Source organism: Cyclopterus lumpus, chromosome 1, assembly GCF_009769545.1.
Source record: "Cyclopterus lumpus isolate fCycLum1 chromosome 1, fCycLum1.pri, whole genome shotgun sequence".
In the NCBI taxonomy this organism is placed as follows: Eukaryota; Metazoa; Chordata; class Actinopteri; order Perciformes; family Cyclopteridae; genus Cyclopterus; species Cyclopterus lumpus.
In genome coordinates, this window is record NC_046966.1 from 16,691,905 (window position 1) to 16,706,692 (window position 14,788).

The 14,788-nt window shown below is 40.0% G+C and overlaps 1 protein-coding gene across 1 annotated transcript in view; it reads right to left on the reverse strand.

The window, feature by feature from the left end:
• The window catches only part of fbxo41 (F-box protein 41), a 31,620-nt gene extending 17,147 nt beyond the window's left edge, over positions 1-14,473 (reverse strand). Inside the window, exons 1-2 of the mRNA XM_034537030.1 lie at positions 13,925-14,473; positions 12,236-12,465 (exon numbers count right to left, since the gene is read on the reverse strand). Of these exons, the coding sequence (XP_034392921.1) occupies positions 12,236-12,465; positions 13,925-14,473 (779 nt within the window). The remainder of the gene's footprint in view (positions 1-12,235; positions 12,466-13,924) is intronic.
• Between the last annotated feature and the right edge of the window lie 315 nt (positions 14,474-14,788).

Here is a 14,788-nt window from a genome sequence, read left to right on the forward strand (position 1 = left end):
CTACAAACTCACAAAGAAAATATCTGGCTTTTTAGCTGCTATATTCACCAATATGTCCACCAGTTAGTTGCTTCTGTATCTGTCTGCGGGTCGTGTGCATTGGGTTTATCAAAGCTTTGCTTGTTGAAAGCAACGCTATGAGAGCAGTCAGAGTGAAGGCATAGGTTCATCATTATGAGCGACCCCTTCTCACATTGTTTTCACATTGTCATTTATATGATGTTATTAGAAAATGTATTATATCCGCTTTCACAAATTTCTCTTAAGGGCTACAAGTGACAATAATTTAGAGTTTCAGTTGTTGTATGTTTGTTGTTCATTTTTTGATTAATTCCTGAATAATATATTCAGTAAATGTCCATTAAAGATTATCTCAGAGACCAAGGTGATGCCTTACGTTACTTTTTTGGTCCAAGCAACTGCAGTTCAAAACTCAAAGATATTTTATCAACACAATAAACCACAATTATTTAATTTAAGAAGTTGGAACAATCATTTTTGTATGTTTTTTGTTTGATACATACAATTAATCAATCATCCAAATTGTTCTTGATTATGTTTTGTACATCTATTGATAATAACTGTTTGTGTAATGTACTACTCACATCCAGACAAACCTTATCATGTCTGAATAATCACCCAAACCAACATCCCACATTGCCCTTGCAGAACTTTCCTTTTCATGTCGGTCAATATGAAACATATTCCCCATATAGGACAGAAGCTGTCTTTGTGTTTGTGTCCTTATAAACAACATGAGACTTTACTGTCTAAGCAATGCAGTCATGAATACGTGACAAGATAATTTAGACATCTGACCTTGATGAAGCCAAATGAACCATTAAAAGGTTCAGACCGTCACTGCAGACATAAAATGGGGACATAAAATCTGTTTCCCCTCCAGTTTAAAATGGTTCGAGCTTGTGAAATAAGCCAAGCTGCTCATCGGGATGGATACTTTTACATCTAGCTGATGTCAAACATCCATTACTATTAACCATTACAAAATCCATAATCCATCCAATAACAGTAACAGCGCTCACAGTGAATTTTCTTGAAACGGGGGCATTCTCTGATAAAAATAGTTTGCCATCTGGCTAAGTATATCACTCTAAAATTAGGCAAGGTGTTTGACTGCAGGGTAAAAGGCACATGTGCTATCAAATCAGTAAGTGAACAATCATTGAATCAGTAAATGATGTCAAAATTAAGTGGCCATTACTTTTCTTCTGTGATCAATAATGTTTGGAATTAGTCTCTTGGTAATTGCCCATAATGTGAGATTACATGATTTTGATCTACTTAGGGATCACTATGCAATTGGCTGTGAAGTGATTACAAGATGCTTACTGTATGACAGTACACTGTGTTACTACTGTGGACATTTACAGAGAAAACACAAAGAATGTTTGTGTTTGTATGAGACATAAACTGTCTCGGAGCAAGCTCTTCCAACTACCTCATCCTCATCAAATATAAACTCTCCTTTCTGCTTCAGGAAAAAGGAAATGGGGATCTTAATATACAGCCAACACATGTTGTATCAACAGGGATCTCACAGGGGACACAATGAGTATACAAAGAGGCAAGGTCTGGTTTCCACATAATGGGCTAAGACAGGTGGTAACACTAATAACAATTAATTAACAGCGGTATGATATTTAACTCCAAATTAAGGTCACATGCACACAAAGCCTCAAGTAGTAACACCTGCACAGCTCCTTGCCTAAAAGTACACAACGCATTATGGTAGTTTAGTGTAATCATGATAATTTACCAACAATTAACACATCCTTCCCCTTAACTTCCGTTATGCATTGTATTATGTACTTCCAAAAAGGGTACTACAAAAACGCTATGATTTAGAAGCAATTGAAAGCCTAGCATCCCTTTTAATCTAAATTGGTATTAACTACTCTCTTTCTAACAGAGACCATTCATTACTCTTATTTTCTTGCAGCCACTCAATGAACTGCACACCAACAAACTGCGGCCACTGAAGTCCCAAAGCCAAGCTATCGAAGGTTACTTTTCTCCACAGAGCAGCGAACACAAACTTAAGTGACAACAAATAGAGCTGAGCCATGTGGCATCACCTTCACTGCATATAATTGGTGGCACAAACCTTAAATCAATAAATAAAAACAATCATTTTTTTAATTAAGGGTACTTTAAAGGTGCAGTTTGTAGGATTTGGTGGCATCTATACCGCTGAACTGAAACGTATCCCATGTGAGATGCAGGAGGCAACCTCTGAGACTTAAAAGTGAAGCCAATGCACAAGTGCCTTAAACTTTCATTCTCTCCACTTGCCAGCAGGGGGAGACTCTTCTGGTTGTTGCAAAAATAAGTGTGATTGTATTGAAGTCTATGAGAAAATGACCCTACTTCTCACTTGATGTATTACCTTAGTAATAAACATTGTAAACATTTGTTTAGGTCTCAATTGCTAGTTTCAAGTCTTCTCCAATACAGCATGATGTTCATTTAGTAAATGATGGTCCCGTTTAGAGTAAAATAGTCCATAAGCAGGGTATGCTTTAGGGCGTGGCTACCGTGTGATTGACAGGTCAACCCCAGGTCAATGTGGTCTAACACCACATTGTCTGGTCTGGGAGTTCTCCATGTTTTCATTTTAGAACTTCAACCCTTTCACAGTGTTTTCAGATCATCAGAATTGTAAGATTTTTGGTCGATCCAATTTCTTCCAATAGATCCCCCTAACTGCGACACACTGTTCCTTTAATTTAACTAAGTTTTAACCCAGCTTTGGTCTCCAGGTAAAAATGTTATGCTCTCTCACTGTGACTGAACAAATAAGCAACATTAATTTGAGAGATTGAGACAATTAAATAGTATCACCATATAACGTTAATATGGCAAATATTACTTAATAGCAAGGAGTTGCATATATACACGTCCAGTAGACCCAGAGAAACGATGGCATTCACTTAGAAGCATTTTTCTTTCATTGTGGTGACTATTCACTCTCCTTTATGCGCCACTATTTTCACCAGCTAGTCACTTACTGTGTCTTTATCGCTGACAACAGCTGACTGCTGTGTCTGGAAATGATGCTGGTGAGATTGGACCAAAACAGTGAAAACAAAGCAATGAACTGCAAGACATTACAAATGATTCAGAGAGCTGAGGGGAGCTGCAGAGTTGAGTGATGAATCTCTGTGGGTTCATCACGAAGAACAACCCCTTTCACATTCCGCATTCAATCTATTGTTTAAATTATCACATTTATGAGTGCAGCATTAAACACCCCTCATCCTCCACTTTACACATTAATTTTTCTTTTTTTATTTCCTTTCTATCTTTGTATTTTGTGTTTCAAAGTTTCTATGTATTTCCTGTTTATGTATCATGCAATATGTAAACAAATGTATGAAATGTGCTTCACCTGCCCAGCCAAGATGGTTGAACTTGGCACTGACAAGAACATCAAATCTATGTGCAATATAAACACAAGATCATGCTTTCATTAGTAATCAGATTTCTTTAGAGAATTTGCTTTCGACTCAAAATGTGTCATTAGTGTACAATTAATGAGTCCAAGTATCATTATTTTAATTAAATGATTGGAGCTGTACCTAATGTGGTGTATGATTAAGCAGCCTGAAGCCAAAGGTCTGCACTCATTATTCAAGCTATTAAATGGAAAGCAACAATGACTGAGCACTGTTTTTAGTTCAGCCTCCCGTATAATGAATCTCAGAGCTGCTATTAATAGAGGAGCTGAGTTAGGATGTACCATACAATGTGTTTTAGCAACCAAATTGCAATGCATTTGTTATCTAGTCTCAATTAATAATTCAACATATCAAAATTGTGTTCTGACTGGAGACAGATGCATCCATCCCATGAGGAGGAATGTGTTAGAAGCAACACAGGAAAGCAAGAAATGCACGGATGCACCAGCAGCTTAACCATTCAGCTGAAGGAACCTCACTCAGCTTGGAAATCCTTATGGAGAAGGAGCAAGGGAATCAGGAATTTGATGAGACCAGAAATAAAGCGGATAGAAAAAAAGAGGTTTGAAGCTGATAAAAAAAAATCATAAAGATGAGGGATCGAGCGCAAACACCGTGAGGAAAAACCCTACAGAGGCTAAAGCAACACACCGCACACTGCATGAGGTCATGTGGAAGCAGCAAACACAGGAGCTTTGACAGAGGAGTGGAGAGAAATGGGATGTGGCTGCTTCCTGTTGTCAAACTGAATTTCAACACACACACACTCAGATGTACACACATGCCTCGCTCTAAAGCGCGACTCACTCCAACACCTCAGAAAGAAAGCCTCAATGTGACAAACATGCCCGTGTGTTCACCCGGACGCTGGAGGAGCAGAAAAGGAAGACAAACATCTTTTCGGGGTGATGAATGTGCAGGTTGTTAAGTCTGGAGCGTGATTCAGAGGAGTGACCATCGCTATCTTTGTTTCCATTTGACACACACACACACGCACGCACGCACGCACGCACACACACACACTCATGCACGCACACACCCACACACACTGTAACACATGCACACACCCACACACACACTCGAACACACACACACACACACACACACAGTTCCGAGTTAATGGCACACAAACCTGTAGCAAGCAGGCGGATAGCTTAGCTTAGCATCAAGACTGGAAACATGGGGGAACAGCTAGCCTTAGGGTCTTGCTGTAACACAATCCACCAACAAATACCTCCAAAACTCCCCAATTAACATGGTGTATCTTGTTTGTTTAATCTGTGTATCACAATTCAAAGATTAATGCATGTGGTGCACAGAATAAACTAGAGAGGATTTGTTCAATGTTGAGCAACCAATCTACATTGTACCCTACTTTCAGCTATATAGGCTATTTGATCATTTAGCCACGGTCAATATTATATTTATATCTATAGTAGCACCACTAATCCTACCACATGCACCACGCTGATCAAAAGTTAATTTAATTGTGTAAAGTGACTTCATAAGACCAAGACAGCATTTTCCACTGTGATTAGAGTGTCCTAAACCTTTACAGGCAATGTTTCATGAACAATGACAGACATGATTTACTGGCTCGGAACTGTGTGTCTGGTATGTAAATACCAAGTAATCAAATATTGATTAAATCTGTCTTAAATAACTACTATTGCACAACGCTGCATCTCCCCATCATCACCATTACCTCCAGAATGTGCATGAGTTTCCATCATCTACCCGCAGGCTTTACTCCACCACCCCTATCTCTTATCTTTATATCGTTACACACTTCCCATTGATCTGTCCATATTGAATTAAACATTATGTACAAGAGCTACGCTCTGATACAAACAATGTGCCTCACTAAGTTCTAACACCAGCACTAACACACGTAGGTTACAGTGCTACATTTGAGTTTTACCTCACATTCTCCTTCAGTACCAAACAACAAACACTGGTCTTGCTGCTGTCCCCCAATTGGAGGACTAGAATGGGCCTTGTTTGCCTGATATTCATTTAAAAGATGATGCCTTCTTGTGCCTTCAAGCTCTTGGAAATAGAAAAAGCTCCAGTCTTGTAAAATGTAGGCTTGCTAACACAAATCTAAGCTACAGTTTTGTTTATTACACAAATGAAAATGGGCTTTTGAAGACCTCAATAGATGTCCTATATACCACTGAATATGTCCAGAGAAATAATGAATAGCCGAGCCTTCAATGTTTCATTTCCACTACCACTTAACAGCCATAACTAATAGTATAGTTTGGTATAGACATCCAACCGCAACAGGTATGAATAATAAGGCATGATCTTCTGAAGGCTTTTATTTGAATGTTAATAACAATCACTGGTCAGCCTCCTTTCAAAGATGTCAACATATCTGGCCATTAATTCAAAATTATGCCTCATTAATATTAAAGAGCAGAGATGATTGACTGAAAGACTGCATGAGGAAGACGAGGCTGCTGCATGAATACAAGCTTTCTCCGGTCTAACAAAGGACAGCTGCTTGTGTCTCGTTGTGTTTTGACACCTGGATCAAATCGTGTTTTCTTTTGTGTTTTTGGATAGACAGATTCTGTAGGCTACATTGTTGTTATCATGTCATAATGTCACACATGTGTATGCATTACACAAAAACACACAAAGAGAACGCCAGCATGAGGAGATGTGTAGAAAGTATAGCGTACGAGAAGAAGATGTGAGACAGACGAGGATGAAAGGGTGAGAGAAGGGATGATGAAAGAGATGCAGCCTGAAATGTACTTTTTTCAAAGCCTGTCATAAAAAAAAATTAAATGAAGACTGGTTTTAAAAAAGAAAAACACTAATCCACGTCTTGGCTCCGACCAATCACGGGAGAGTAAATATTTGATTGTGGCTCAAATCAGTCCTACTGTTACAAAACACAGAAAGGCCGAGTCACCCAGGGATGCAACAGCAAGGTGATGATGTGGCGCATTGACAAAATGACATGAAATGAATCATTATATCATTATGGGAGAAAAGGCCACCAGAAATTCAGCTGTCAGACTCTCCAAAACAGAAAATGAATCTGTCCTCAAATTCTTGTTTGCATGAAGAAGGTGATGTTTTGTATAGGCAACTGTTTTGAAAATGACAAATTATTCAAAACGTCCATACATTTTCTGACCATTAACTAAATGAATCAGCTAAACATGCCAGCTATAGTGCAGACTATTCATTTACACCGGCCTTTCAATGTATACACATCAGCAGCATTCATTCAGCTCTATGACAGCTTGACATTTCAAAAAAAGAGAGAAAACATAATGACAGCATTGTCTCAATATCAGCTTTTGACAGAAGCACCACACACATACTGACTAAACCCCAGTGCATCCCCCACGCATCTCACACTCCTATAACCACAGTCCATCTGCTAACAGTGTAACAGTGCACTGGTTACTTTAAACTTTCATGTCAGACTTAACAAAATGAGAAAGAATACGTGTCCACTGAAAGACTGGATGCACCATCCTTCCCGTTTCCCTTTTCCTTCGTGTTCAAAGTCTTTCATTCAGCCTCAAGGACACACACAAAATCAGTTTCTTCCATCTAATGATACATGAACAGCCCTCCGCTCATAAATCCTGCTCTATCTGAGGGATAACATTCAGTGGATCAACAGAACCCTTTCTTGTTCCACTCCACTTTATATTGCTGCTGGAAGTCTGAATGCAGTGTCTATATCCGTACTTTGGTTTACACCGGCATGATTCTCCCTAGGCTTGTCCAATTACAGCTCTACATTGTACATTATAGACTTAATTTATCTACCTGCAGACATCCAGTCCTAGTAAATAAGCTCTGTAAGTAAGTATATGTAAGATAACACGTGTCAAGTAATAAACATGGAAAATGTAAACATATTGCACATGAAAAACAATGTACGATGAACCCGTGCATTATTTTTTTCATAGCATGAACATGTGTGCCGTACACATTTTAATCTATATTCTTATGCTTTGGTGGCATATTTTGAGGTACACCGAGCTTTAATATATTATATTAAAACACAGACCCTTTATAGAAGGTGTCAAACTCATGTTCAAGTCCACATTTTTGGATGTATTGCAGATCACGTCTTTACTCAGATTTATTGTCATTAGAGAGCCTTCAGAGGTCTTGCCATGCTAATACTCGATGCTCCTCTCTCTCAGACGCTGTCGTTAATGAGGCGAGTTCTCTCTCTGCCCTGACAGCTTCACTTTGAGTAGATTGCTGCTCAAGCGTGTGTTTTTTTTAGGTAGGCACAGTGACAGCCAATAGCCAGACTCCTCCATGCTCTGTGGAGCCTTGTGAGCCTTTGGTTTGTTTATGCGGGGCACATTTACTTTATCTTAGCTGGCTGAAGGAATAAATCAAACCTCAGGGTTGAGGGCTACTGCAGCAATGGTGTGTCTTCTCTCCATCCATTCAGACACCATGAACACCTGCACAATCTAATACAAACAACTGTAAGACCGCAACACTTAGCCCCTCCCCTGTTTGTACATCACATGACGTGGGTACAATACAAATCAAAGGATAACTAAATCTGACACCACAATGCCAAAACTACAGCTACAGCTACACAAATTACCATAATAATCACCTTTCAAACACAATAAACTTCACAAAGAAGTAGTTTTTGTAGGGCTGCCATTTACAATTATTTATATTGTCTATGACTTTGCCAATTAATTTTAATTGGTCTGGTTTTGGTCAAGTCTTTTTCTTTTATGTATTATTGCTCTGCACACATAAAGTAAAATCTTTCTTTTTTAGGGTGACTTTGTAACATTTGTCCAGATGGAAAATAGCATATTGTCTAACTGTGGCACATTTACATCAATGTCTGATGTTGTGCACTGACTCTTGCTGCTATTTTGTGCCACACGTGTTCAAATATCTTGCAAATCATCACAACTGAGAAGCTGGGACACGGAAACGTTTGTCATTTTTTATTGTCTACTAAAAATAGCTGCTGAATATTTTTTGTTGACTAACTATTCAATTAAATCGACAAATGGTTTTAGCTTTAACTTGGTCCAGGATTGGAGTATATTGGATTACAAAAAGTGCTCAGGTCTAGATAATGACTATATCAACCACCTGTACGTCTTTTCAACTGGGAAGAGACATAATTAAGCATTAAAAGAACAGCGTCTGATAATCTGGCTGCATAGAGTATTATGTCCTCCTGCAGGAGCAGTAAGGCCAGTCATTTCCATGAATGGCATGGATCACAAACTGAAGATTTAAAGTTTATTAGAAAACAGCTATTCAAAATGATCTATTCAAACAATAATATGACACTTGGCATATTGGAGACTAGCGAATATCATAGCAACTAAATAAATGTTTTGTATGTGATCAAGCGAATAATAGCTGGACAGATTATGACTAGTTTCTAGGATAGACACAAAATTAGGCCTTTTTTCTACTTTTGGTCTGAAGCACACTGAAATGATGGAGATAACCGTCCCACCATTTTTCATTTCTTTTTAGGCTCCAGTTTCTGCTGATTACAGACGCTCTCATTTATTCCAGCTGCTATCAAACAGGCTTGCTTGAGGGACTCTGTTATTCATTCAGCTTTGACTGCTACAGTGCTGTGTAATGTTTATCATTATGTGCTTCCAGTGGCTGTTACAGGATGAGCATGCGGTGTGTTGTTTTCTGTGTTGTTGTTTGTGAAGGAATTTTGCTTCAAACTAAACTGTACATTATAATGATAACCAAGCTGAATTGCACAAATGTACCTGAGGCCGTTTTGAATGTTTTTCATCATTATTTACAGCGTTTCTGAGTGCAGAATAAATTAATAGGTTGTGTTATATATTTATGCAGAGCGCTGCTAGCAGCAGAAGCCAGTTTGTGGGAGTTTCATCCGGTTGCATAGCAACTCACAATGAGGTGACTCGCATTTTTAGCACTTGATACCACTGAATCCGCTGTATGCATAAGGTTGTTGGGCAGCCATGTTTTAGCCAATAAGCTGCTCTGTGTCTGTTAACTTTCTGCTTAGTCATCAACCCTGCTGAACATTCACCGACTATGATGCTCTTTTTCCACCTCAGAGTGTATTTTAAAGTCTGAATGAGCTTACTGTTTGACTGCCAGCTTATCCTCAGATAGACAAACAGAACAAGTGTGTGTGTGTGTGTGTGTGTGTGTGTGTGTGTGTGTGTGTGTGTGTGTGTGTGTGTGTGAGAGAAGGAGCGAGAGACCGGGCTGCTAGGAGGCGGTCATACAGCCCAGGCAGGGAGAGTATGGCCATCCCAGTCAGATGCCACCAGGTTTGGGAGACATGATCACAGCTACTGTACTCTTTACAATGGAGGGGCGGGACTAAATCAAAGAAAAGCATGCTTGTCTTCAGCTCATTTGACTTGATGAAACACTGTTGTTTCGTTTTGTATCATTCTATCACAAGACCAGCCACTCAACTTCTAATATTACCAGTTTAGTTGTCTCTGTAATGCTGACACAAAGAGGCACTTTTGTGAGATAGCCATGACCTGCAGGGACCAAAATGACCAACAAATGACACAAATCACTGAAACTCAATGGACTCTTGTTCTAATACAATCTGTCATGAAGTTGATTGGTAAATCAACAATTACCCTTAGAAGTCATTTATATTCACATGTTTGCTTGATAAAAGTTGTTCTCTTTTCTCTGATTTATGTAATAAAAAAGTGTTGAGGTTTCAGTGCTGCTGGTCGGACTTTATTTTGAGAAACACTACATCTTAAAAGCAACGAAGAATCTGGACTGAAGAGACTGAATGAACACTGGAAAAATTACAAAATAGACAAAAGTCAAAAAAAGTCATTGCATTATTTTCCTGGCGGAGATAAGAATAAGAATAATAATGCCTCACAATTGAAGCCAGGATGGGCAATTAATTTAGAAGCATTTTTGTTATATCAGTTGAAATTCTTTTAACATCCCGACAGCAAGCAATTTATCAAATTCTCTGACAAAAAAAGAAAAGAATCTGGTATCTGTTGTTGTCACAGGCCTGTAATTAACCCATCCAATTATGTCATTCTGCCCACTATGATTGGATGGCCTACCTACCTGCATGTCTGAATGCACTTATTGACATTAGCAGCTGTGAGTCCTAAGAATAGCCATGTTCATTGGTTAATGTTGGATAATGTTTTGTGTTTTATTATATCTGAATGAGACATGAGTTCGCTAAATATGGTTAGTGATAACGCTTTGTTCCCTTGCACTCTATTGTGGAGTGGCAGTTCCATGTGTTTTGAGGGAGAGGCCTGAAGGGAGGGAGAGATGTTTTCTGTTGGATGCTTTTACATTATATTTCATTTAGCTGACGCTTTTATCCAAAGCGACTTACAATCATGTTACATTCATACACTGTAGACACAGCTACGGGGAGCAATTCAGGGTTAAGTGTCTTGCTCAAGGACACATCGACTAGGGTGGGTATTGAACCGCCAACCTCCTGATTGAAAGACTGACCTGCTCGCCACTGATGCACAGGCGCCCCCTTTTAAACACACACTGGGAGTCAGCTGTCTTGTTTTGGCTTGCCACTGCCCCGCCCCTTTAGGAGATGAGGGGCGGGTACTCAGACTATTAACTTGCAAATATAACCCAATCTGCTTTCATCCATCCACACGATATTCACACTTCCATTGGGATTGAGGGAGAGGCAACCACGCCAGGCCCACGCCCCCCTCGGAGACAGGGAATGTATACCATTTCAAACCATCGGCAGTTTGTTATTGAGAATTTTTGCATTCATTTTATACAAGACGACAGAAACTACTATATTCTGTTAAACCTTGTCCTGACACCTTCAATGGGCCTCAACTTATAATGAAAACGAAATAACCAATCCAGAGCCTGGCAGAGGATGCATTAACTTTTTTATTACCTTTAATTTGAATATAGACTTAGTACAAATTATATATGTCATGCATTGCTTCTAGCCTGTCAAACTGAAAATAGCATAAATTAGCTCTGAAAATCTGAAGAATAAAGCCTGGTCTCAATCATTCCTTGTGCCATTCAGAGCCAGCAGTAACTTGCATCACCACTCTGAATATATCCAAGTGCTCCTTCTATTTACAGCAGCCATACTTTCAACTAGTTCATGAAGCAGCATGGCAGCTTTATGGAGAGACTGGCCTGAGAGAGAGGTTGCTCCATTCAGCATGAGCAGCTAACCAGCCCTGTACACTGGTGTATGGAGACCGCAGCAGGACAGATGCTGACCACATCTGGTGGATGTGACTATGACTTAAACCATCAACAAATAGGCAGAGATGAAGCAGAGGAGGATAGTGTGTGTGAGTGTTTGTATGACAATGTGTGTAATGAAAGGAAGAGCAAGGGATTGTAAGGAGCCACCGGTATCAAGGTCAAGGGTGAGAAAATCCGTTGTTGTTTTACTTCTTTCTATTCCACCATAAGTCAAGTGGATTATGCCCTTTGTATCAACAAGAGAGATGGACAGACCAAACAACAAACAAACTGATGAAAATTAGGGCTGTAGTTAAGGATTATTTTCATCAACAATTAAGGTTATGTCTTCTTGTTATATCCCACCAATGGTCCAAAGCTCAAAGTATTCCATTTACTATCACTGCATTAGAAACCAGCAAACGTTCACCTTTTAGAAGCTGCAATCGGTGAACTAAATGACTTTAGTTCACCAACAGGTCAGCTATAGCGTCGCTCCACTGAGTCTGAAGAACAGACATATTACTTACTGTTGTTTGTGGTTGAGCTCCTGCTCTTTGTTCACCAGGTCCTGTTTGAGGTTGGCCAGCATTTCCACAGAGACGTCCACCTGTCGAGAGAGCTCGGAGGCCTTGTCCTCCAGATCTTGTTTCTCCTGGCTCAGCTGTTCGCTCTCCATCTTGGCCCGCTCCAGCTCGGAGCTCTTCCTCTCAAGCTCTGACTGAAGACGACCTACGCGGGACGCTATTTTCTGCTCCACCTACAAGACAAGAGGCACTTGAGCTGCCTGTCCCGCCATAATCACCATATTGGATGAGACATAACTAGTTATGCAAATTAGGCCATTAACTAAGTAATTAACACATTCATAAACAAATACTCTTCCCATATCTATGTTTCAGCATATACATCTGACAGCATCTTTGTTGTGAAGAAAACTTTATTTTTACTTACATAAGATGCAACATTTTAATGCGACTTAAGGCCCAATGAAATCATCAAGATGACAATTTAAGTGAACATATTGGGTTCTCTGGATTGTCTCCTATCAGTCACTGGAAGATAAGCAGCAATATTACTATTATTACATTATGACATAGTGACGGAAAAACATCTGCAAGCCAATTCAGCTATTAGAAATTGTTATACTGGCCTTGACCCATACGAGAAGTGCTCGATTTATAAAAAGCTTGTTTTTAAATTCCAAAAATGTGACTTCTGAGTATGAAAGTGTTCTTTAATAAGTTTGGATTGTGAGCTAGCATGACAAAACTGTGGTGGAGCCTCTTCTACCCTCGAGACACTGAGAACAATCAGCTTTTATTTTGGCTAAAAACTATTAGTCTTAACTTCATTCCTCGATTGATGATATTCTTGATGTACTTGTTAATTTAGTTTCTGAGCTCCTTAAAGACAACGTGTTATTATGGTTTTAGTTGTTTTCCATTGGCTACTAATAAAAATGTGACAGATTTTTAAGTTTCACTGATCAGACTCACATGCCTGTGACATCTCTGCTACTGAGTTCAAGGTTCTCAAAACCTACTGAGAACAGACTAAAGTTTAATGTCTAATCAAAATACAATCCCTCTACATTATATTTTGCAATACATAACACAACTTTCAGACATTAGTCTGAAGACTAAGCACACAGCTACACTCCAATCCCTCATGAGCAAGAAACGCTTTTCTTTCTGCAAGGTCACAGACCAATTCCCTCTGTTGAGTTTGTATTATTCTACATGCTTCTATTAAAGCAACTATGTGTAATTTTTTCAGACAGCATCTTTCAAATAAAGAAAAATAAAGTTTTTTTTGGATGTGGAAAATTCCTGTGAAATATAAACTATTCATTCTTAATGTCCCGATGCTGGATCCTTTGGTCATGAATCGGCTTTTATAGTTTGATACAACCAGTAGGGGGTGCTGAAGTGAGAAATGTTTTAATTTCACATAACAAAATGAAGCTTTCTCTTGTAAAATAATTTTTTAATCGTAACAATCTGACTAATAACTATATAAATAGTTTGTTTACAGCTCTACTTTAGCATACTAGCTACATGTTTTTGTTTGCTTGTTTGTTTAGCTTGTTATCTTTGTTTAGCGGTATGTCTGTATCTGTATCATGTAAGTTGGTTCTCTGTTTTTACGCAAGTATATTGAGAACGACTGAGAGACAAAGTCGAGTTGATTGTAACAACCAAAATGATCGTATTGACCTCTTCAGACAGCTTCTCAAGCCTTTCATCCAGCTCCAGCCGTTCAAACGCCCGAGCCTTAAGCCTGGCCAGGCCCTCCTCGTAGGCTGCCTCCACTGCACTAGCCGCTACATTAGCTGCCACTGCTACAGCAGTGCTGGGGTTGCCATGGGGACCTGGGTCTGCAGATGTCATGGCTTTCTTCATAAAAATCTCCCCATGGGGAAACTCCACATTGGGAATATACCGGGCTGCAGTGTTGGAGTTAGCCGGGGTCAGACTCAAGTCATCCGCACAAGGAAGCTCACGACAAGGAAACCGGCGCTCCTTTAAAGCTGAAGGCCGCAGCGGCTCAAACAGGTCGTTGTTGTTGGCAGGTGCGAGGAGAGCTCCCTCAGCCACAAGCGGCAGCAGAGCAGCAGCGTCACACACACTGTTGGATTTGGAGAGGACGTAGAGGGTCTCGTACGTGTGGTTGTACTCCAGGTGGGCACGTAAGGACGACAGGCTTCGGAAGCGCTTGTGCTCCCCGCAGCGAGGACAGCGGTATGGCAGATCCAGAGAGGCCATTCCGTGCAGTGGCTGCCGGAGGAGAGGGGGGCGCTCACGCGGCACAACAGCAGCGCCAGTATGAGGGCACAGAGGTCAAGCACCTGACAGATCCTCTCATGGTAAAAACGGGGCAACAAGGCGACAACGGCAAGTCAGTAGGAGGAAGTGTTTCCCATGTGCTATGGAGGAGCCCAGCTCAGTCACACGACCACACATAGTGGCAACATTCAACCGGTCTTCATCTGTCATGGTCCCTCTGTCTGAGGTCCTAGAAACAGAGGGAGGAAATACATGTGAGTAAAAGTGTGGTATACCATGAATAAAGTTCCATCT